We start from the raw sequence: 24,573 nt of genomic DNA, 5'->3' as shown, positions 1-24,573 counted from the left end.
CGAAACTTTCTTTCTTTAATTTATGGGAGTCTGAGTTATGGGAATATTGGCTAGAGATATTGAATTCAAACTGTTAGCTTTTCACTGCATCTCGAGACATTGACCTAGAGACCAGCCCCTCCCCCATTGTTAACTTTATACGTTGTACCTTTGGAACATTCCTGCAGAATTGACAAAATTCGATCCCATTTAAAAGCACCGAGTTGACAGCCCTTGCATCGAACCTCTGATAATCTGAACGTCTCTTATTCTCTAGAAGGAAGCGCTCTCAGGAGCCTGATGGCCGGAAGCGTGTCCCCTGCTCGCGTGACTCGGTCAGAGCGAATCTCACGAACAGAGATCACTCTTGACTCCGACGTCCGGCTGGGCGACGTTGGACTGAACGAAAACTACGTCCCGTTGAACGAAGAAGGACAGAACGGTCTGCGCCGCGAAGCGAGAAACAAAGAGCAGAGAAGTTAGAAGGGAAACGAGCCGGAGACTCGCGATTAGAAGCGATCGTTTTCCGGTTTTCCGTTCGCGAGCCACAGGCCCGCCTGTCCCTGCCTTTTCCTTCCTGCTCGCTCTTTCTGTTCGACGGTTTGCCGGTTGCCTCGCCTCGCGAGAGGGAAAGTATTTTATACCACGGTTGGCTTGGCAAGAGAAAGGGGACACGCTTCGCTCCTAATTTCTGTTTTAACTCGGTGAACCTATACAGGGTGTATCCAGTGCAGGACCAACAGTTTCAAGACTACTGGAGGCTACAGGTACCACGAGGAACATCGATATTATTTTTCATGGGGCAGAATGTGCGAGGGTACGAGCAGGAGTAGTTCACTTTGGCCCCCAACGATGTCAAATTTTCTCGAAGCCGGAACTTGAAGCTGACGATGTAACAAAATAAAAATCTGAAGAACTGATGACGTTAAGGTGATAGCACTGTGTATAATAATAATAATAATAATAATAACTGAGTGTACAAGGTTTGCTCGATGGGAGGAGAAACGAAGGAATGGTTGTGGGTACCTTCGAGGGAGTGGTGGATTAAGAAATGACTCACCCAAAAATTTAAGGGGAATTGTACTTTTATTCAAACACAGTTTGAATCGAATCCTAACAATTTCGAAACTCTGTCGAATATGATCCACGATACCGTTGCATAGGACCAAGTATTTTTGCTATTTGCACGTTTCCTAATTGAGCATTTCCAAACAATTATTAGAAAGTACCCGAGATTATTCGTTCTCGTTAAGCTTGTTGGGTGATAAAATGAGTCATTTTCAGGAACGTGTAATTAAGAAAACGAATTATCGCGTCAAGTTCAACCTTGTCGACTTTAATATTTGTACTATGAACGTGTATAATCACCAGTGAAAAAGGTCGTAAAGGTAAGAGTGACAGCGCGTCGCGTGGATGATCGAAACGTGCGCGAACAGTATCAAGATCAGTTACGTAAAAGGAACAGAAAGAAGAGGAGCACCGGGGAGATTTCTTTTTATTCCATATGCACGTGCGTGTACCCATACATGTACCCCAACATCGTGAATGACCCATACTTTCACTTTCGTAATTAACGCAGATACCTGCGCCTTGTGTTTACTCGAGTGGCAGCTGGAAACAATATGCGGATTTCCCCGTGGAATCGGTTCAGTTCACGGATAAGCAACCGCCACTTTTCTTTTCAGTTCCATGAAAGCACCAGGGTTCGATGGCTGGTTGTAAGAATGTCGTGTTATAGAAAGGACGCGTTGTAGGAGGGTTGCAAGACATGGGGGTGCGACACGAGGGTTGTTTGATAAAAGGACATGTTGTACGAGGATTGCGTTACAAGAAGTTCGTCTTATACAAGGGTTGCGAGATAGGAAATCGTTTACATGTTTGTAAACGAGTATGTGTGTAGTAATCATAAGTGATTATGTCCTGCAGTAATAACATATATCTTATGAGATAATAAGCTGTGATGGTAGGGACTTTAGTCTGGTAACGTAGAGTACTCTAATGTGGTAAAATTACACTATATGACTACTAGGGAATTCAATTTGGTAATAATATTTCGCTATATGGCGACTAGGGACTTCAGCCGGAGATTTTGTCCAGCGAAAAGCTCATGCGCACAAATATAATTCCCACTGTTGCTCAGGTGTATTTCTTTCCACCTACGTCTACATCCCACCTAGTCATCGCCGAAGGTAATACAGGTGAATCGTCAGATATGCCACCGTCTCCAAATATTTCTGGCTCTAACGCTGTTACGACGATAGAACTTGAGGAGGTAGAAAATGAATCGTCATCGAAAACACCACCCACAGGTAAAATTTAAGAATAAGTTGAACATTTTGTTTACTCGTTTACCTATTCGCTTATTAATACTAATAATAATGTTCACAGTGTGCTGGAATAACAAGGACAAACTGTTCCTCCTGATGAATTGCCTGTTTCACCTGGGTTTTCATTTTTAACCATCCCTACATCAGAAGATCTGACAAATGGGAGCCAGAATCGATACCATAAGTTTTGAAAAGACTCGATAAACATGTAAGTACACGATCGATATCTATTATTTTTAATAATATAAAATGGGTGAATATCAATGTATTTATTACGATTTATTTTTGCAGTTTGATTTAAACGAATTAAAGTAAATTTAAACGCCTCCACGAGACTCACCAGAGGGCAGCAGCTGATGGATTGGAGAATACGGTCGGTCATGACGGTCTCCTCCCCCCTCCAATGTACACAAAGACACCATGAGGACTTTAATGATGGATTGGTAGGCATGGGATATTTAGGCCTTACCCTAAAAGACCAGGAATTTTCCCTATGACAGAAAAAGGGACTTAAAATATATGCTCACGTATAAGAAAACTACTGTTAGAATAATCACATAATCGGATATATTAGCTAACAAATGAAAGAAACGACAAGGCTTATGTCAACAGTATTTATTTATATCGCACTAACACTTTCTTTCTTTAAAAAATAATCTTCACGACGAAGACTTCCTCTCTCACTCGAAACCTACGACGAGAACATTATTAAATTGCACATTTTATATTTTCATCTGTATATTAACATAAATAAAATACGTTGACCATATAAACGAAGTAAAATACACGTATAAAATTTCCGTTACATGCTATTATATTCTTGCTGGGATCATTCAGGAGGAAGGAAATAGAAGTCCAGAAGAAACAGGAGGAATCTTATATTTGACAGTAGTTCTTTGCTATTTGTTTAAAAAATGAATAACAGTTCTCGTTCCCCAATCAAACGCTTATCACTGCTGGGATGTCATAGATAGTACAACCTGGAATAATAGTCTCACTAACGCTGGTAATTCTTACAAGATACGCTGCGTACGAAATCCAGCTCGCATTTATTAGGAAGATGTATGCATATATATATTTCTAAACGATGCAACGGTTGTTCCGTTGCAGGCGACTTAATGTATACAGTGCAATCATTGGGGAACGTATATTATATAATATGTATGCTATTTTTATGTCTCTACGATAGTCGACGCTTTGTTATCACGCGATAGTTTACACATATTATTCGTTAGACGAGGCATCGGGATCGAATCCATAAGAAAGAGATTAGAAGGAATGACAAGACATTCACGTATCTTAAATTGTTCCACTTTTATCGTTTCTGGTTGTAATATTGATCCAAGCGTACGCTGTACTTATTCAGTGTACTAGATCAAATATTAAGAGTACCACGATTAGCAACGATCGTAACGACGAGATAGGAATTTGCAAGCCGATTTTTCGAACGGAATTTGCGAAAATCTACGCGTGCTCTTTTGGATTCAATTCCGAGGCTGGTCCCTTGGATCGTTGATCTGCCTTCAAGCAGTTAGGGTGTCTCCTTTATTCGGTATCTCGTTGTCAAACTCCTCGATGGTCTCGACGCTTCTTGCAGGTGTGGTGGATTCCTCGCTGGAGGTAGCACCGTTGGTGTTGGCGATCGTGGGTGGTACCGTGGTTCCTTCGGCGTTAGTCCCGCTTTCGGTTATCGGAATCGTTTCGTTCTGAGGTTTCACGTCGATAATGCGAACGCGGATCACCGTTCCGTACTCGTCATTACTGTCCATGTAGGTCGTCTCGTTCATGGTCACTACGTGACCATCGATGATCTGCAAAGAAACAGATCCACGTTTCTTAATCGACGTAGAACTCTCTATGGGGGTACCAAAACACTTGAACTCTTCAAAAGGCACACGTACTCTTCCCATTCATCCAAGCCAAACAGTCTCCTGTTTCGTCAAATGAAATTGTAGCGGGTACCAACAAAACTCTTTAAAGGGTACACGTATTCTTTCCATTCGTCCAAGTTAAACAGTTTCTTCTTTCCTCACTCGTGTTTCGTCATTTTTATTAAATGAAATGGTTACCATTTGAACTCATCACAGGCCACACATACTCACATTTTCCCATTCATGCAAGCCAAATGTACAGATTCCTCTTTTGTCCTCATTCTTATCAAATGAAATATAAAAAGGTTCGATCCACTAGGCGTTAACACAATCTCGTCTTAAAATTGAAAGCTACACAATCTACGCTAACATAATAAGGTCGTTTTACCTCATTACACAACTTCATAGTCCTCCTCATAGAGTTAACGAAACAAACTGCAATTTCAAATGAGAATCCGAGGTTCGTTCTTCTCGCGCGTAACTTTTAAACGTATCGAAAAGTTTGACCAATTTCAGTGGCGAGCGAGCCATTATTTCGGTTATTATTACAAGGCAATCGCAAACGATGGGGATCAGCGTAGCGTGAATTTAATTTCTCGTCGACCGAGAGAAGACGCGCTCGCGTGCACGAAGAATGGATGCATCATCCAACTTGCTGATTGAGGAGCAGCCGTACGCGCACAAAGGGTTAACTATAGGAAGAAATTTGCCAGCGAGGCGAGCTGATTAGTCGCGGGAGCGCGGTTAAACGAGGCAGACGGAAATTATAGTAATAATCATACGTCGACTCACCTTGGTGGTGGAGGTGGTGTTCGCTCCTTCGGGAATCTTGCCCGCGAGCCCGATACCGTCCTCGGGGAGATCTGACAGAATGCCAGCCATCTGATCGCTCAACCTTTTCATGAAAGCTGAAAAGAGGAGGAAGATTAGAAAACCCAGGAGCAGCGGACGCGACGTAAACACACACCACCTGTCGCCACGTGTGAAGAAAATAGGAACGGGAATGGAGGGAGGGGTGGTGATAGCCGATGGGGATGAAACGGTGGACAGCAGGGATTGGATCATGAGTGCCGATAGGATTCAGACGTGTTTAGATTCTATCGGTACGTCGAACGTGGCAAATTGATTCTCTTATATCCAATGGAATTCCATTGAACGGAACGATTACGGTTTCAGACTTATCGAGGCATGCGACTGTCGCATCGACTCAAATTAAGCTAAAAGCGACCGATTGACGGGTTCTGTTTTGATTTCGCTGCGAAATTATAAGAGAAATTCAGAGGGTTTTCAAGGTGATTGTTCGTCAAGTATTTTTTGGTCTACGATACACAGTGGATCCTGTCTAAGAGGCACGAACTCTACGTTTTGAACACAAAAATTCCCTCAAACGTAAAGATATAAGAAGGGGCTTGTGTTTATTTAAATTTAAACGGGACACGCTATTTGTCAGCCTGGAGGACGCTGGAAGGGAAATAGTGGCAACTGGTATTAGTCGAGGGCTGAAACAAACGACCATCGTCGCAATATATATTGTCTTCTTCCAAGTGTTTGGATCGAGAGGGATCGGGAGGTCCACGAGTGTAATCGAACTTGCACTGTTAGCTTAAGCCGAGAGTTCCTCGGACACGGAACGGAAAGCGATATTGAGAAAGCCTCGGGGCGACAGGTACGCATTGGCTCGCAAGGCATCGAGCATAATTTAAGACTGGGAACACAACGCTAAAGACAGTCCAGGTTGAGACGGATGCAGAAATAGCAGCTGTGATTATTTCTATAGCATCGTCAATGAAAATTACGATCTCGACCGCTCTATCAGCGGCAGGATAATGGCTTAATAATGCTCACTGCGACGTGGCGTTTCTGTGTCAGTCTCAAGGATGTCCTAACGTCTGCGGCGCGTGTTATCACTGCGAAACACCTACAGTATCGGTATTCCGGTGTCTTTACACCGAGTCGTCGCGTGAATATTGCACGAGCATAAAGACAGGCGAAAATCGAAGCAGGATATATTTATATGATTGAATTAAGCTGCCGTCGTGTCATCGACCTGACATCGGCTACGACCATTTACGAATTCAAAAATATGATCGGTTAAAAGATATTGCACGCTGTTCCTACTTTTAGCTCGACATTTAACGCCTTCGACGCTGGAATTAACTCGTTTCAGGAATATTATTCCACTTCTTAGTTTTCTAAACACTTTGACTGTCAAATTAATATTCATGAAAATATCTACTGTGATCCAACTTTGTTACAGCGGTATTTATTTTCGTAATTTCATCGAAATTCAAATAATCCATTTAAATTGATTTTCTTTGACACGTAACTTCCAGAATTAATTTTCTTACCATCTCTAATTTTAGTACCTCTAATTAACTCGCCTAGGAAAATCCTTTTCAGACTAATTCTAAACTCGTCACTTTCCACCAAATCTTTATTTATTTCCGTTGTTAGACCTTGCAAAAGAAGCGTGCTGGGTCGTTTTTAACGACCGATAAGACCTGCATATTGTACGCCTCGCGACATTCCGGCCAACCGTGTATATCACCGCGACGTAATAATAATTTATGCGCAAATTGAGGCTGTCAATGGATGCGTGATAGCCCCGTCGATAAATTCCGCATATTTTATTACGCTTACAATAGAGGCCCCCCCCCCCGTCAGAACAGAATAGACGACTGTATCGACCCTGATTATTCCTGCGCGGGATCTCAATCAGGATACGCGTTGGTGTATTATTCGACGACGTCCTCGTTTGCATAGAAAAATCTAGAAACTCGCAAGAGGGTCGTTAAACCTTCATCCTTTGCTCTATCAATCATACCGATGGAAACGGAACCGACGTACAACGCGCACCGTGATATAGACGCTTTATAGCCGCCGGGTATAACATTATTGGCACTTCACGTGGACGCACGAGGTGAATTTTATTTCGCTTGAAATAAAAATTCGAAAGATAAAGTTATAGAAAAAGTAAGTACAGAGGAAGAAGTTCGACGCGAGTATAAGTCAATCGAGAACGAAACGAGGAAAAGGAAATTGCAAAATAATTGCAAAAGGGAGGATTAGTAAATTTAATTCGTTATTCGTAGATAAGAATTTCGACAGTCTCTTACACGTGCGCGCGCGATAATATCCACGGTATTTCCCCCGGCGATTACAACGATTTTATTCAAACGCAAAATTTATCCTCGCCCGTAACGAGCAGTGATTCAGCGTCTGCGATATTATGGTAATTTCTTCGATAATCGATTTCGCGTTACTCCACGACCCTACTTGTGACCGCGATTTCACTTTTCTCTGTTCCTACGGACAGCAGCCAGACCCATGCCGCTTTGTGTTACACCCAACAGAATTAATATCGATCCTTTTCGTTGATAATGTGTCGACGTATCACTTTTTTACTTCGCATAGAAAAATAAAATAACGTAACACTTATAAACAGAGATGTCTCGTTACCTTATCTTTCAAATTTCTATTTCAAGTGAAATAAAATTCCCCTGAAAAGATTAAACACAAGAATAATCGCGCTGACAGCGCCGATGGATCTATGTTCATAGTCTCACCTCGTCCAAGTCAGCTGTTCCTATCGCGTTCCCCTATTCAAGCGACACATACAAGCTCCAACAAAAGAATCCACACGTAGCACACAATGTTGCATGTTTGCTGAACAATCTAACAGGTTGAAAGCGAAGGTTAAGACAACGACAATATTCCATTATTATTTCCAGAACTTGACACTTGGTATCATTTTGTTTGAACAGAAGATAAAGGAGTGCTCGCGGGGCGAGGCATTAGAATCACTTTTATTTGACGTGCTGATTAATTGTGTATACAATTGAATAATCCCAAAAGAGAACAGTCTGTTACAATCGGTGCGCAAACATTATATGTAAATGAATTTAAGTTGAGACTTGGGTCGAGTTTATGTCAGTTCTCATTAGTAAAACGTTTAAAGTGTTTCGGGATACGTATTTGGTCGCGAAGATTGTGCAATGTTTCATCTTCAAGTAGGAGTTACACGATCCATTATTTAACTGGATAATTACTCCGATAATGCCCGGTTCACGTTTCGAAGAACGGCCGTACCAACAGCTTAATTAATTTCACCTTGGTCGCCGCGAGAATTAATATTAAATGATGTAAGAGCAAGCGAAGCGTATCCAAAAACCGGTAAAACGAGACCCTGACACAGCTTTCGGGATCCTTGCGGGCACAGATATACAGGGTGAGCTAATAACAATTGGTGGTGAGTTATGAATAGCTACTGGATCCATCAGGAATAATTACCTATTCATTGTAAGAAATACTGATCCGTATGAAATTAAAATTGAAATATTCTTTTTTCGGATATTCGGATATTCGAAGAAAAAAATTAGAAAAATTAGCTATTTTTCAGCCAATGGGAATATCGCGAACGTGCACAATTGTTTACATTTGATATAAACTCGGATACAACCTGGGTAACGAGATGCCATAAATATTGGAGGTTACTGCGTGAAATGTGAATACTGTCTACATATAGTGTAGTAGAGTTTGCAAACGGAGGTGTAAAAGCATATGTACAAACGAGACCGCCTTCGCTTAAGGATTATTACGTAGTCTATGACGTCTGGCATGCCATTTCAAAGCACTGGTATAACACACAGTTCTATAGCAATGAAGAGTTTTACGTTAGGATATACAGTCGAAACCTTTATCACTAGTACCTCTTTAAGGCGAAAGCTTTTATACGTCCAAGCATTGTTCGTTTCTCTTTGGAAATCTCCGATAACTCTCCAAATGAACGAAACTTAACTCCAGGCTGCGCATACTTCATTCGACATCACAGAACTTGAATTTATTTAAACTGGTCCCTCTTGAATTTATATAAATCGATTTGTACATCGTCGGCTTGCATAAATAGGCCCCTTGAATCTATATGAACTCACTCGTACAATTTTAATTAATAGTTGGTTAAATCAGGATAAATTTAAAGTCTCGCGAGAGCGTTGGAAGTTATACAATTAGAAGAAAATAATATTTTATTTACGAACCGTTACTTTTGTATCGGTAACGATAGTCGTTCACGGTGACGTCCATCAAATATGAATTTTTGTAAAACGCGCAAGAGGCCCTTGAAACAATTTCGAAAACGATTTTCTCGAAAAACTAAGCCTGGGCGCGAAAAAGTTAGTTCCACGTTTTGAATTTATTTTTTCCACGTAGAATCACTTTCCCTCGATCGTGTCGCTCGCCATGGAGAATTCTGTTTTTATTTTCGCTTCGACGAAAGCTTTATTTCGTATCGTCCAACGTGCGCTGGCGTGTATCAATCATTGTGCAGTAACGTCGAATAAAACAACAATGGCGAATATAGTTTTTCGCGATGCTCGACAAATTGAACGCGTTGCTGTTCAAGTTTAATTTAATCAAATTTAAAAAGAATTTTTCTTCTAAATTTCTAAATCAAATTTAGAGAAACAGAAAATGTCGAGTTTGGACTCGTTTTCGTCGCTGAAATCTCACAAGTCTCTAAAAGATATTCTCGTCAGCGTGAAGGATTTAATATAATTTAATTTAATAAAATTTAATTTTCATCACACGTCAAAAGTCATTTCTGGATATGATTCGATTGTACATACTTAAAAATAGGAACTCACAGGATCGCGTTTGGACTCGTTTCCACCGTGAAAACTTCGTAAATCTATTAAAGATATCCTCGTTAGCGTGAAAGTTAAATACAATTTAATTTAATCAAATTTAATTTCCATCACACGCCAAGAGCCATTTCTGAAAATGATTCGATTATACATACATACTTAAAAATAGGAACACTCAGGATTCGCGTTTGGATTAATTTTCATCGCCAAAATCTCGCAAATCTATTAAAACAGATTCTCGTCGGTGTGAGGGATCAAATATAAACTATATACCTTCTGCTATCTTCGAAACCCAAATTAACGTTCACATAGGTGGAGTAAGGGCGTCGAGAACAATGGGGCGAAATGAGAGAAAACAAGATCGCGAAAACGAGAGGAAAACTGAGTGGGAGGGAACTCGTGTTTATGTCAGTTTCCTGTTCGTTCATTGACGGGTATTATTCTCGGCGCGGAAAAAAGCGTGGAAAACCGTAGGAACGATATCGTTCATCGGGTTCACTTATGGCCATCCGTACGAGCCGATATTTGACGAATGAATTCGACTGTGTAATGCCGGACGTCGGTGTCGTTACATGGAAATGTCACGGATTTTATTCGCGGCTATGAGGCATCGACCGGAAAGTTTTGCGCGTGATGAACAGGACCGGGAAATTTCAGCCAACGAGCAAGAAAGAATTGGGACTGTTGTCGTCCGGTTGAATAATTTTCCGCCTTGTAAACGCCATTATCACGAGCGCGATTTGACAGTCAGATCCATTCGTTTCGATTAACGGAACTAGATCTTTCAATTGATTTACGTACACGTATGGATTTCGATGCAGTTAGATGTTCATTGACACTGTCGTTCATTGGCGCTTACGTTTAATTTGATATACCGGGTGAAGGAGGAAATGGATAAAGAGGTAAAGGAAGTATTGGCTCACTTTTCTTCAAGTATCGTTAAAGCTAACAGAGATCTAGGAGTTCAATTTTGTTGTATTAAATCCATTTCCTAGTCTTTTGTCCGTGCCTAGGAAGAGAACATCTTTATTGGATCAAGAAATCAATTCCAAAGCTCGTTTTGGAAAGGCACATTCGGCTCTACGTTATTCTCCTCTCGGATTCTACATGTCGAATGTTCTCCGTCTCCGACTCAGTCAGAGACGACAAAGAAACTGTTTACTCGTCGCTGTGATTTGGTTCGCGCAAAAACGACGATTCGCTTTCGTGGAAAAAAGTGATTTCAATGCCTCCGTACTGGCGACGCTATATGCTGCGAGATCGACGCAAAAACCGATGGCTATCTGTATCCTGTCGGTTGCGTAACCCCGATGCAAAACGCGAGCAGTGGGGAAAACGTGAAGTTTTGCTTCACAAAGGTCGGTTCTGCTATTGGGTACCAAGGTCGACGATACGTCACGAGGTTTATTTCAACGACGATCACTTTCACCGCCGAAAGGTCTTTTAACTGGATGGCCATACCGATTGTCAATCCGAACAAAGGGGCAAAAATGAAAGGTGGGGGGTCGGTAGGGAATAATTGCGCGGGTCGGTCGTGTAATTCATTATCCGTGGCGGGAGCAAAGCCGCGGTGAATGGGCAGCAATTTTCGGTAATCGTCGATTGCACGACCCGACGAATCGTTATTCAAATCCGCGTTACGTATCAGCTCGTCGCTGGAATGGAAGACCGCGGCTGTTCTGGGATTAAAAGTTGCCAGATTGGAGAGAAAAGAAACTCTTCGCGGAAAGAGTAAAAATTTACGCCCGAAAAGAGTAACGTTCGACGCGAAAGAGCCTCGTCGACGAGATGCACCAACAGTGGTTACCAAACGTTTTCGAAAGGCACCTCCCCAAAAAAGGGAATTTTTCCTCCGAGTTTGGAGAATTTTTGCTACGTTTCGATATCAGTTAATTTAGAATTGGACTGGCCTTTTAATTTAAAGAAAACAACGAATACTATTTTACTCGTACAAATTTAAAATAGTACAAAGTTCCAGATGGATCTTCACCAACAAAGGAAACCACTCGATATTGATTTTGTTTTATTCTTTTAGAATGTGGAAGCGACAGATGACGTGTTCCACTTTCAAAAATAGACTTGTTTACTTTCGAGAATATCTGCGCGTCTGAATCTTATGAATAATTACACGCAAGTCCGTCTCCGACTTCCACAGAAGAAATTATTTAATGTCTTTTCCTTGTTCTATAATTTCTGTATTAAGCGTACATACGTGAAATCATAATTGATACACACGAACAAATGTCGACGAATTCTGTTACCTGTCCACGTCAATCCAATTCGACTGAAGTGAAAAGTAACAAGATCTCGTTTAATTGCTATTTCTTCGTTTTTGTACCCTATTTATTTTTCTTTCCGAAGCTTTTTGAACAGTTTGGAAACCACTGGTCGAAGCTGGGCGTAAATCAAGGAGAACGCAGACCTATTAGGGCCGGGAAAACGTTGCACGCGTAAGAGCGACGAAATTTTCCCACAAACCTAACGCATTTAGAACTCGGAGGACGTTAAACATACGGTCGACCCGACGAAAATCGTTTTATCTCGTTTCAAGCTGCTTTTCAAGTCGAATTTAAACTACATCTACCTAGGGACGAAGGGAACAATCGTTACAGCGTGAAACTTTCCCCGAGCTCTTTCTAATGATCGAGTTGAAATTGTTAATTTCTTTGTCTCCTGGCAACCAATACTTTGGAAAATTATTTAAATTCGAGAGCAATATGAATTCAGACCGCGAAATGGTATAATTTGGCGAACCAGTTCTCGAGTCACCGTCGAGGCGTGAAACTACTTCGAATCTGTATCTTCCCAGCGATTGTTTGCACAGTTCACGATGTATACTATTGCATCCAATTTTAGAGTACACTCCGCGGCCATTCCGAACTTCATCTTTACAAACAATAATTTACACAGCCTCCATTTCCCAAAGCGTGACCCAATCCGCGACCTAAGTTTAAATTTCGCGTTAATTTTGAATTCCCTTTCCACAAATGTTAATTTACTCACGCACGGCGCCAATTAGCTTTAAAAACCAGTGGACCAGAGCCGATTCGATTCAGGCGAGCTCGGCCCATCTCGCCAACGATCGCCGGAAATCGCGTGACCATCCGAAAAAAACCTGAGCTCGAATTTCGACGCGGAAAAACAGAAATGCAATTACGCCGCCTTTTAATTCCGTCGCTTCCAATGTAAAATGAAATATTTAAAGCAACGTAAAAGAAAAAAAAAAATTTCATTTCTCCGTGAAAAGAAATGCCACGGGCCGGGAATGCGTGAAATTTAGCTTGCGCTCCCACGCGCTCGTGCCCGCCGTTGTTATTCGCTTTATTCATTTTTCACCGGGAGTCGATAACATTAAACGTGAGATATCCGGGCGACCTTTACCCACCTTGCATCGCTAGAGATCCTCGTGGTTCCAGTCTAACTTTTTTGCCAAACAGTAACTTTAACAATGTTGACTAAGTGAAGTCCTAGAAAGAGTACCAACAATTCTAACTCCATTACAATCTCATCATTTCGATAACGTCTATCGACTTCGATACATTAACAATTAGGCAGGGTGAGTTAGGATCTTCTCGTGCATTATCCGAGAAACACGACTCCATTTAAAACTCTCGTCTCATCGCAAATTCCACGCGATAACGTCATCAATCTTTCCCCCATCGAGCTCCTCTCTGTTTCTTCTTCATTGTTTCCGCCTTCGGATTTTTTTTCCATTTTTCTTTGCTCATATTTTTTTCTCTTTCGTTCCCCTCCCCCGTCCTCTGTATCCTCGTCTTTCGGTCGTACCTCTCGAAACTCGGTTCTAACTGTATGCAGATTCATTCATGAAATTGCTCCGGGAACGTGAGCAGAACCGCGTGGAACTGGGCAACAAATCGCAGATGCTCGTCTCGAAGGCTATAAAATCAATTTTCCGTTACAGAAACGAAAGAAGAACAGAAAAGGGACAAAAGGAAGATCGGAGGACGAACGAAGAGGATCCGCAGTTTCCGCAATGCCGCAGTAATCACGAGCAGCTAATTAGGGCGGTAATTTCTGCTAATTGCTTTCATTAGTATACTCCCGAACTGCCTTCTTCTTTATCGCCGATATAATTCTATAATTACATCGATTCAACGGCACCGTGTTTATAACTGTGTGTGTGTGTGTGTGTGTGTGTGTATCAATTGGCCGGTTCGGTGTTCCAGAAAAGCAGCAGGACTTGGTAGCAAAAGTGGATGAAAATTAGAGGGTACAGGGAAGTAGGAGAAGCTGATTCCTCGACAGACCGCCGATATGACTCGGTCGGCGGGACGGGGGTGTGGGTGGTTTTCGTTTCCACAATCGAGTGATTTTTTCCGCGGGCTAAACGCAACGTTATCCAAAGTGCCAATGCATGTACACGGGCCGCGCGTTGCAGTAAAGTGTCGGAAATTCGAGAAATTTCGGCGACGGACGTGGATGCTTTCACCGAACCCAGACCAACGCGAAACGTATCGCTACGGGAAACAACAATCGGCACCGGTGTATACACACCGATCGTCGCGCGGGTATTACCAGAGCACGGGGTACCGGAAGTTACGTTTGACAAACCGCATGTAAGCGGAATACGGACACGGGGAGGCGCGCGAGCCGTGTAATTTTATGTTTGTGCTTGTTGAACCGTGATCCCGTTTCTGCGGTGGCCTAAGCAACGCGCGCGTGGTCATTTCAATCGAACCGTCGCCACTTTATTTAGGTAATCGCGGCCTGTATTGTCGCGAATATCTGATCCGTGCAACAAGCGTTACAAAGAATTTTTTCAGGGGGGAAGTGGGAATTATTGCGAAACTCGTGGGTGGTTTGACGGTGTCAAAAATAAATAGCGGAAATTAAGGGAACGAAAAAGGTTGATAATCGGTCATTCGATGGCGCTTCGTGAAATACTTGGAAATTGAGGTCTCTCGACACGAGATCGTCTTAGGAATGATGATAGTGGGAGATGATTCGGTGTAGGCGGCAGCTATTTCGGAGTATTAAGCCTTGGAAAGGAATAGACCACTTATCTATAAAGCGACTCTAGCTTTTAAGTTTGGAAATTCAAAGAGATTTGCTAGTTCTAAAATAAAATAAAATAAAATAAATATTGAAGAGCAAAATCATAAAGAAATATTCCAATTGAATTTATGTGCAAATGTTACGAACGTCTAAAAATTTCTTTCGAGTAAAAAAAAAGCAATAACGATTTTCAATATAATATCTTGGAATCACGATGATATCGAACACCAGACGTGTTTCGTAAAGGAGACTACGAGGAACGCAATATCATAGGGATCGAAATTTTTATTGTATCACATACCTTGCATGCTCGCGTACCAGTCATCGAAGTGACTCGTTCTGAACATTCCAGGCCAGCTCCACGTTGGATTCTCGTCGCTGTCGTCCAAGCTCAGATCGGGGATACCGAAAGGCATCTGTCTGATAAAGCGATCTCTCGTGTCGGATGGTAGCACCAGAACCGTATCCAAATTCTTCCTTTCATCGTTGTCCGTATCACGGCCGCCTGCGAAAAGAGAGGAATTCCTTATTTTAAAACCACGCGGAACGTGACAAATGGAAATTTTATTCATTGTCCATGCTGATTGCACGCGATGCACGTGTAAAGCAGACTTGCGCCGAGGACTACCGCTATTCTTTATCTTTCTCGCGCGATACCGTAGTCACGTAGAAGTAATCCTGGCTTACACGAGCGACTCCGTTACACGACAAGATGTACAATATTCGAAGCGTTCAGTTCGATGGAAGATGGTACACCTTTTTCTTAAAGGGGATCACCACAAATTGCGCAACGGCACCCTTTAGAAAAAATTGTACCGTTAAAGTTGAATCTTCGTTGAAGAACTTTGTATCTCTCTGCATATCGTAGCTTGAACAAAAGGAACCCCCAAAGTAACCTTGGCTGGATGTTAGGTATCGAGTGTTCCCGTTCTAGGATCCCTAAAAAACCGAGTGCACCGAAATGGGATCTTATAATTATTCTTGGCCCAACGCGGCGGCGTTGTGCCGTGCCGCGATCCTTTCAAACGCCACACAGCACTTAGTGCTTTGCAAGGAATTTACTGAAGTGATTTATCGTCGAGCCCTTTTAGTGCCACGCCACCGAATCCGTTACCAACCCCACTGTCAAACAGGAAATGCAGGATTCCCTACTTCTGTGTACACAGAGAGAAAGAGAGACGAGGTAGACAGAGGGAGAGAGGGAACTTGACACGCATGGACAAATTCAATCGGTAATCGATAAGCACGTCAGCAACCATTCGGCGAAAAAAGGAAGACAGTGACCACGCGAAGTCTCATTTGCAAACTGTCAAAGGGCCGCGTGTATCTAAAGTCACGGTACACGATCATCGTTTCGGAATGATCGATCGAGCCTCCTTTCCCAAAGAGACCGTTTGGATATGAAACAATCGGCCGACGCTGCTCGTTTTCCCTCGAAAAATCACGTGTCCTCTGAATATTCGCGTCCAGAGATCACAGAAATATATCACGAGAAAATCTCTTATTCTTATGTTTTGAAATAATGCAAATTTAATGAAAATGTCGAAGATTACATCAAGGTGTATACGAAATTGATACTACATCAATGAATAAAATTGATTCCAAACAGTCAGAGCTCTGAACGTCCTAGCATCTAACCAAAGAGCCGGGGATGTTGCGAATATATACTCTACAGGGCGGGGTGTTTTTCTCGAACGCTTCTGGCGATTATCATCCAATCTGCTCGACATCAATTCATATTGACGCACACGAGGAACGTAGGAGTCAATTTGAGTCAATCAAATTCCTGATCCCTTCCGCGCAGAGAAGACGCGCCGCAATAGCTCGAGGAAAACCTCGAACACTCGATGATGAAAAATCGGACGAGATTGCTGCCGCAGAATGAAATGTTTTGACAGACGACAAGATACCCATCCCTGTCTTATCGAATGCTTGCGGGAGGGGTCGACTGATTTTTTTAATCGAAATGTAATCAAGGGTGGCCCTTTTTAGAGAAAATTGTATGTACATGAATAAACTTCACACATGTATATATTTATAATTACAAATTTAAATTAGACAAATTTCTTGAATAAATATAGAGGGTACGAATACTTATTGAACTGACTGTATCTCTGTGTAACGTAGCACGAACAAAAAGAACGCCAAAATGTCTGTATCGAGTGCGTCTCGTCATTAAGCCATAAGGAAATTAATCATACAACAGTATACACCCTTTTTTACACCTTCTCGCTACACTTCAATCCATTTGTACATTTCAACTTCGCTGCGACAGACGGTTCCTGGCATCGTCCGTGTTCTTGAACTAGTTTCCATTAAGGGATTTTTATGGAATAAATGGAAACCTCGACGGAGCAAGATTCGTACGATTTCTGGCGTTGTCATAGTGAAAGGCAACTCCTTGCCCGGTCGCTAATAATGGTTGTGTTCCTTTTACCGCCGATAGTAATTGACTTACTTTCGAGAAGTGCTCTATATTAATTACCCTACTATCCAACCAACGCTTTGGTGTCTGAAGATATCGAAATTGACGCTTTCCCGCAAGCCTAAACATGTATCAATCTTATCGAATAGACACCATCTTGACACTTATACTTTCTTTAATACTTCCATTTAATCAAATAAAACTCGATGTAAATATTCGATTTCACCCAACTGGAATTTAAAAAAAAAAAGAAAGTAAGTATCGACTTCTGGTGGGTTTCTTTTACAGAACCCCTCGTCTCGAATGGGTCAAAATAACGCGAGCTGCACTCATAATCATCGTATATCCCCATCGATTTCCATAAAGCGTACTCCGTGCCCGTTCGTTGCACTCCGCGATTCCCTGCAGTTGGCAATTGCAACGGCTTGATACACCGAGGTATAAATTCGCTGGGAATATCCGTGGCCTACGCGAGAACGTATAATACCAGCGGGTATTTCGCGTCTTTACACACGGATCAATTTTATCCTTTCATCGGGGTTGGGTCTAAGCAAGACCACGGAGCGCCCTAGGTGCCCTCGACGTCCAGGGAGCCCGAGGGATCGCCACGGGAGAAGTAAATATCGGGATTGCGGTTTTTATCAACGGCCAGCAGAATCGGAAGGGCGGTACGCTGGACGCATTATCATCCCCCTTAATTGCCGGCTATTAATTCAAGTGGTTGCGTCAATGGTTATGGCTCCGAGCACACTAAGAGGTTCATCCTAATATTGGCGTAGCCCACTGTCACCGAGGACCCCGTATTGCCGCTATGCGCATGCATCCCTTGTATACCGGCATCCTCTAGCTGCGTCGATGCTTTACCATAATTACTATAATTACCCAGTGTCCAGAACCAGCCGCTCCGCGTTGGAATGACCGAATTGATAAGCGCCCCAATTAAGCGCCTCGCCACGTCCTCGGATGAAGTTAAACCTCCGCGGGCCCCTACAATTTTCCAGTCACGTTCCACTGTATCTGTTATATCTTTACCGTGACCTTCAAGTTTGTAGTCGTTCGTATTTTTTAACCATCTCGTCGAGGGTATTTAAACAGGTAGCGAACGGTTGTTGTTGAAAGTGGTGCCGGATAACAAATTGACTAGCAGTCGATGGCTAATATTTTACACTCTGTTTACACTCATCGTCCCCGGCAGTCGCGCGGCTCCCAATCGCAGCCACCCCTTTTAAGTAGTTTATGGCGCCCGTTTACGTCCGACAACCCCTCGGCCACTAAATCTCTCGTTGTCTGTCCCGAACGTTGCGAACACCGTTCGATGGACGTTCGATGGTAGTTGGGCATTCTGTGTGTCGTATCACCTTTTTCCCTCACGCTTTCCGCCTGGCTTCCCCGCGTTCCGTCGTCCACACAAAACTAACACACACCCTGGCCGGTTCCCTTGAGAAATTTGAGCCGGATCGATTTATCGGATGCGGGGGTGGTTCCTTCTTTTTCCCCCCCCCCCCAACCTGCCCCCACAGGCTCCTTCTCCGCTTCCACTCTTTCTCAAGTGGCATTAGGAAGGTTTAATGCGATGCCTGCAAAAAGGGAAACAGGGTGTAGAGCTACGGCGAGTAGGTGCCGAGTGCCATTGACTGCGGGATAAAATAGACGGTGGCGTTTCCACCGCGGCTGGGGGCTTGGCAAAATTCCATTTCTTTTCCATGAGGTCCGTGCCCTGAGCAAAAACTGATATTTCTCTTTCCCACCTTTGGCTCTTTTTTTCTACTCCACCCACGGGACTGCATCGACGAGTTTTGGCATACGTATATTTGCAGAACGGCGTCTGAATCGCTCCGTATTCGTGCTTTTCGGCGATAGCGTTCGAACGGAGAACAAAAAAAAAAAAAAAAAAAAACCCCCGGAATCGTGTTGCGCCCTAATGTCTGGGATCGACGATTTTCCCGGATTTTCGCGATCCGTTGCACACCCGTTCGCCGCCCTTCGTGGCGGAAATCGTTTGGGAGCGATGACTTCCTGGAACGAGTCCCATTGTCACCTCGACGTGTACTTTTTAATCTAATCACTGCTGCCTCGCATTAACATGAGATTGACGCTCAGATATCGTTGAGGCTACGTCGATGAATTTATACACACAGCGTATCAACTGCAAGGGAATCGCGGAGTTCAACGAATCGTACGATGATTGTGACCAGAATTCGATATTTTTTCTTTTTTTTTTTTGAATTCTAGGGGGTTGAAATCGAGTATCAACATTTCATCGAATTTTATTTGAATAAATTATCAACATGTTGATCACCATGTATGAGTGACAAGGATTTTCACTGAGGAATTAAACAATTAATTCCGAAGATCATTTTACTAATTAAGCGGAGTAACGAGTTTCAAAGAAGTTTCGTTGTAATGTCATCCGTCCTGGAGATATTTTGTCCTCCTCCCACACTAAGCTGCTTAGCCTCGTTTCATACGCCGACGAAAAACTTTGTTGTCCATCATCGACGATATTTTATTTTTTAATTCATTTAACCGAAGCGAGAGGCAGACGATGAATACGCGTTTCGATTATATTCCACGGCGAGCATGTAAATTGATTTTTATTCAACAATTTTTATTCAACAATCCTACGAGCCTGAATAACAATCCCGCCGCATATTGTTCCGCGTCCGCCATTTTCACGAAATTAATCGAAACATTTCAATAATGTAACATTTCACGAGCTCCCATCGCGAAACAAAATTTCTGTGCTTCGCAGAGGAAACGGATTTTCATCGACAGTTGAATTCGGAATGTAAAATATTTTTAATCATTCCCAGGTGCCGAGCGAGCAGGTTCGACCCAAGATTTCAATTATTTCGCCGTCATTCATTTTATTGCGAGAACTACGTCGACTGTTTGCACTACAAGATTCGTTTCTGTCTACGCTGGGCTGTCTTGGGTTATCAATTTTACTTCTCCATCGTCGACGTCGTCTTTATTTTGCGATATTTCTTTTCTTTTAATTATACGATACTTTCTCCGTACTTCTCTAATTGTAATAGCGGAGTTACTAGTTTGCGCGCCATCTATTTTTATTTATTTTTCTCAAATAAACTTCAACAGTACTGAACGAGCACATCGAAGCCCTTTCTTTCGTTAAATACTCATCGCTAGATAACAAGATTTAACCACTTCACGTTTTCCACTCCTAACAGTCGTCGCTAACAACCATTTCAGGTGCGACGTTGAATCTATACAAACAAAATATTTATATCGAAGGTAGCGTCGATCGATTGTTCTCTTGCGGCACGAGTATGCAACGTCGTTCCAACGTCACAATCGGAACGGTAATTCAGAATATTTCTAATTATTTCCAGGCCTCGGAGAAACGAGGCTCGACGGCAACGTTTCGATGATTATTTCGCCGTCTTTCTGTTTAAGTTGCAGCGTCGATTGTTTGCTCGCCAAGATACGTTTCTGTCGATAATTCGATTTAAGCATCGTGAAGCGTCGTCGACCTCCGGCTGGATATCGAGCGCGACACAACTTTCTATAAAACACGGGACTTCAATTATTCCATTGACTTTTGTACTCGAGAACGGCAACTTAACTCAAGGAACCGAGCTAATCTGAATGAGGCTCAACATTTAAAGTGCGAAGTGCTGTTGCGGTGTCCCCGAAAGGAGTATTCAGACACTTTGTGTTACGGAGACTGTGCGATGTCGTTGAATCCGAGGCGCCTCGTATTCTCTTGAAAGCCTACGAACATAATTGTTTCTCGCGCGATGAAACGACGCGTCGCGGCAATCAACGGCTAAATAAAGCCTTTTCCGAAAGAAGGCTCCGCGATTTTATTTTTTACAGCCTCGATGAACGTTCAAACGTCGTCTTTTTTATTCTATCCACCCCCCACCCCCTCTCCAAAACTGAAATTCAAAAGCTTTTGGAAAACCCTCTACTCGAACGAAGTAGGCAATTGCGACGCTCGAACGTCGAATGGCACATTTTCCTCCGCAGGGGGAACTTCTGGCAAAAAATACAGATTATAACTTTCGTTTTTTAAAATAAAACTTGAAATGGACCGGGTTTCGAGCGAACGACTGGCGATAAGCGACCGCGGAGAATGAAATTCGACGCCGGAGATGTCCGTTTCAGGTAATTATGCAAGAAGAGGACTCGCGAAGAGGATCTATAAACGCACACGCAACTCTACGGTGAATGAATACGTAATGAAGGGGTACCTAAGTGTGCGGATCACAGACGAGCTAGCCTTCTCGGAATGCTCCAAGAAACGAGTTTTCCGTAATCGTGTGTGATTCATAGCACACATGACCTACGCGTGTAAATCTCGTCCGGTGACATTTGCCATCTGTGAACGTTGCCTGGCTTCCTGGCCGTATGCATACTGGTCGCGATGCTAACATTCTTCTGATGTTTCTCTGTAATTTTCGAAACCCGCAGGGCCATTACTGGTTGCAGCCTGACCGCGACTTCTGCTGATTTCTTCACATGCTTTCGTATAATAAGGCGACCATAAATTACACGTGTTTTTTTTTTTTTTTTTTGTTCAGTCATTTCTTTACTCCTTTGTGCAAGAAATTGCATGGTTTTTGTACGTATCTCTTCCCTATCTTATTTAATTTTTCCCTCTCCTTTTCATCCTAAATTAAATTCTTGCGGGCATGTTTCTTTGGCAGCACGGTAATTAATCATGCGCGATATGAAACTATCACTAGACAGTGAAATACTAGTTCACGTTTTATTCAATCGTGTTTTGCAATGCCGTGTTTAGAACGTCAAATATATTTGCAAGAGACAGCTATCATTAAAATTATCAGCGGAATTTCGTGTTTGACTTTTCTTTGACAGTCTTATAATTAGTCAGGAGGGAGCGATATAAAATTATCACAAGACAGTAAAACACGACCACTCGAACATTTATCGGACTAAGCTTTGTAGCGCTGTTTTTAAGTATTAAATATGTAAGCGAAGAAGCTACCATTCGAATTATCAGCAGGAATCACTGCGTCCTCGATAGCAGACGACGTGCTTCATCTTTCATCGCTATTCGTTATAACCGCCATTACAACCGCACTGGTAACCACATTCAATTTAAGAACGCCATTAAATTGTCGCGAATTGCTGTTGCTACCTCGCTTGTTTGTTGACAATTAATATCGAGTCTGATCGAGACCAGTTCTAGTTAACACTAGAACCACCGAGAGCAATGTAAATAAATCGTATACAAGCCATGTTAATTTGATTTCTTCAAAGGTCCCTTAAAAGAAATGCTTGGCTCATTTGGAACCGTCCGCGCTATAAAGCGAGGCGTCAAACTAATCTCGAATCGAATTAACAAGCGACGCGCGGGTTTTAAACGCGCGGAAATTAGCTAAATTTCGGCGGTCACGCGGACAGTCCAACGCGGGGGGAGAATTGGCGCGTAAAACCGTGCTAACCGTGGAAAAATTATATTCTCGGTCCCGAGCGTGCACCGAGAGGGCTCTGCAAAAAATATGAAATCTCCTAGAGGTAAGTGCTTGAACCGTTTTGCATCCGTTGCGAAGTTGTACTTTCTATTAGAGAGGGAGAGGGACAGACGCGAGTTGACAAGCGAGAGAGTAGAGGGAAAAGGTGAGGCGGAACAGGGGGGTTGGAAGAGAAAGAGGGAGGCAAAGGTTGAGGTAAAAACGGAGCCGACAACGCGCTCCCAAAGCATTATGAAACTTGAAATCGAAATAGCGTGCGAGAACACGTACCTCGAGTACGTACTTCGCGTCAAAGACGTAATAACTTGGAAGAACGCATTGTTGCAAATGCGTGTGCAACGTAACCTTCAGACGCTTAGTGCGTGCCAGCGAGCTTTCGGGCCCTTTATGTTCGAGGATTCATTAGTCGTGCAAAAAGTGCACACGGGAGTCGCTATGCTAGTATTATCCGAGGGGGAGAGGTAAAAGGATCGAGCTTTATACATTTTTTTTTTACAGTAGCCTCTCGATTGAAACATCAATGGATGCGTGAATTCATCAGTGATGATTGGACAAGTACGTATCCAAATGCATAAATATATAAGAAACAAGGTACATATTGCGATATTTAAAAGACTCGGTATCTGCGTATAGAAAAATATGAATTTGTCTAAGCATCCCTCGTAAACATCACAAAATGAATACCAAGCTCATATCTCGGTATTATTTAACATACTCTCAACATACTGGAACACGCCAGTTTTTCATTTCCCACGGTTCGTATTAGCATACGCTGTTTTCAATTTCCCGAAAGCTACCGTTCGCTGAGCCGTCATTATAATTTTCGAAAATGTTTGTGGCCCCCTTTGAATTAAAATGTCAACGTTAAATTTAAATTGAAGAGTCCCTCGAAAGTAAAATATATAAAAGTGCGCGTCGCGGAATGAGAGCAGCACACCGACCGTGAAGGTTACATAAAACTTATAATGAGGACGTTGCGGGTGCGTGAAGTAGACGTTAAGAAGGGAGGGAATTTTGATGAAGAGGATCTTGCGACGATAACCAAGGCATTTTAAATAAATTTCACGGGACGAGCATCGGTTTTACGATTAAACAAAAAAATACTTAAAATGAGAACGTATTGGGCGCGCTGGAATTCATTTCGTTTAACGCGCTTTCGTTAAAGAATAGAATCTCCCTATGAAAAAAAAATATCATTTTCAAATAACGACGTCCACGTACTTCCGTGAAAATTGTACACGATGACTATTAACGCGTCCGCGACCGCCGCGCATGCGAGCTTCATGCATATTACATCCTGTCAGCGCGGCGCAAGTAATAAAGAAGGATTATCATAATGAAATTCATTTTCAGCCATGCATGTACGTAATGCACGTACAGTAGGAAGTGCATACGCTGACTCGCTTGAAAGGATATACGGTTGACCGTGAGAGGACATCTCCCTCTCGCTCCGTCGTTCTCGTCGCGCTCGTTACCGTTGCCATAGTCGAGGAAGTGCAAGAAACTACACACACGGAAACGAAACGGTGCACGTGCACGCGACACTATCAATCCGTTCGAAAGTCGCGAAGAAGCGATTGCGACCGAGTCCTTCAACGCCCGCCACTTCCGCCAGAAGCTGTTGATAATTGCTAGTCACTCCAGTTCTTTGCTCTCCTGTATGTTATTAATATATCAAGGAACCACCCCTTACTCTCAACCACGGAGACTATCTTGCCGACTTTCTTCGGTTCAAGTGCTCTTTGTGAAAATTCTTCCACGTTACTGGAAAGCAATGGCCAACTCTCTTCGTGGTATATTATTACTTTATTAAGAAACCAGCTCCTTTCGAATACAGAGATTATTTCA

At 42.7% G+C, this 24,573-nt stretch overlaps 1 protein-coding gene and 1 long non-coding RNA gene across 2 annotated transcripts in view; one reads left to right on the top strand and one right to left on the bottom strand.

Moving 5' to 3' along the window:
* Positions 1-2,109: 2,109 nt before the first annotated feature.
* On the top strand, positions 2,110-3,600 carry LOC128890241 (uncharacterized). Its single transcript, XR_008460593.1, has 3 exons — positions 2,110-2,288; positions 2,368-2,514; positions 2,598-3,600. It is a non-coding gene; the product is annotated as an uncharacterized LOC128890241 (long non-coding RNA).
* LOC128890237 (icarapin-like) overlaps positions 2,907-24,573 on the bottom strand; it is a 39,666-nt gene continuing 17,999 nt past the window's right edge. Inside the window, exons 2-4 of the mRNA XM_054148556.1 lie at positions 15,137-15,340; positions 4,970-5,085; positions 2,907-4,117 (exon numbers count right to left, since the gene is read on the bottom strand). Of these exons, the coding sequence (XP_054004531.1) occupies positions 3,830-4,117; positions 4,970-5,085; positions 15,137-15,340 (608 nt within the window). The 3' untranslated portion in view covers positions 2,907-3,829. The remainder of the gene's footprint in view (positions 4,118-4,969; positions 5,086-15,136; positions 15,341-24,573) is intronic.

The sequence above is a fragment of the Hylaeus anthracinus genome, unplaced genomic scaffold (assembly GCF_026225885.1).
Source record: "Hylaeus anthracinus isolate JK02 unplaced genomic scaffold, UHH_iyHylAnth1.0_haploid 12000, whole genome shotgun sequence".
Lineage (NCBI taxonomy): Eukaryota > Metazoa > Arthropoda > Insecta > Hymenoptera > Colletidae > Hylaeus > Hylaeus anthracinus.
Note: the sequence above shows the minus strand (reverse complement) of the source record. Positions and strands in the feature narration are given on the sequence as shown.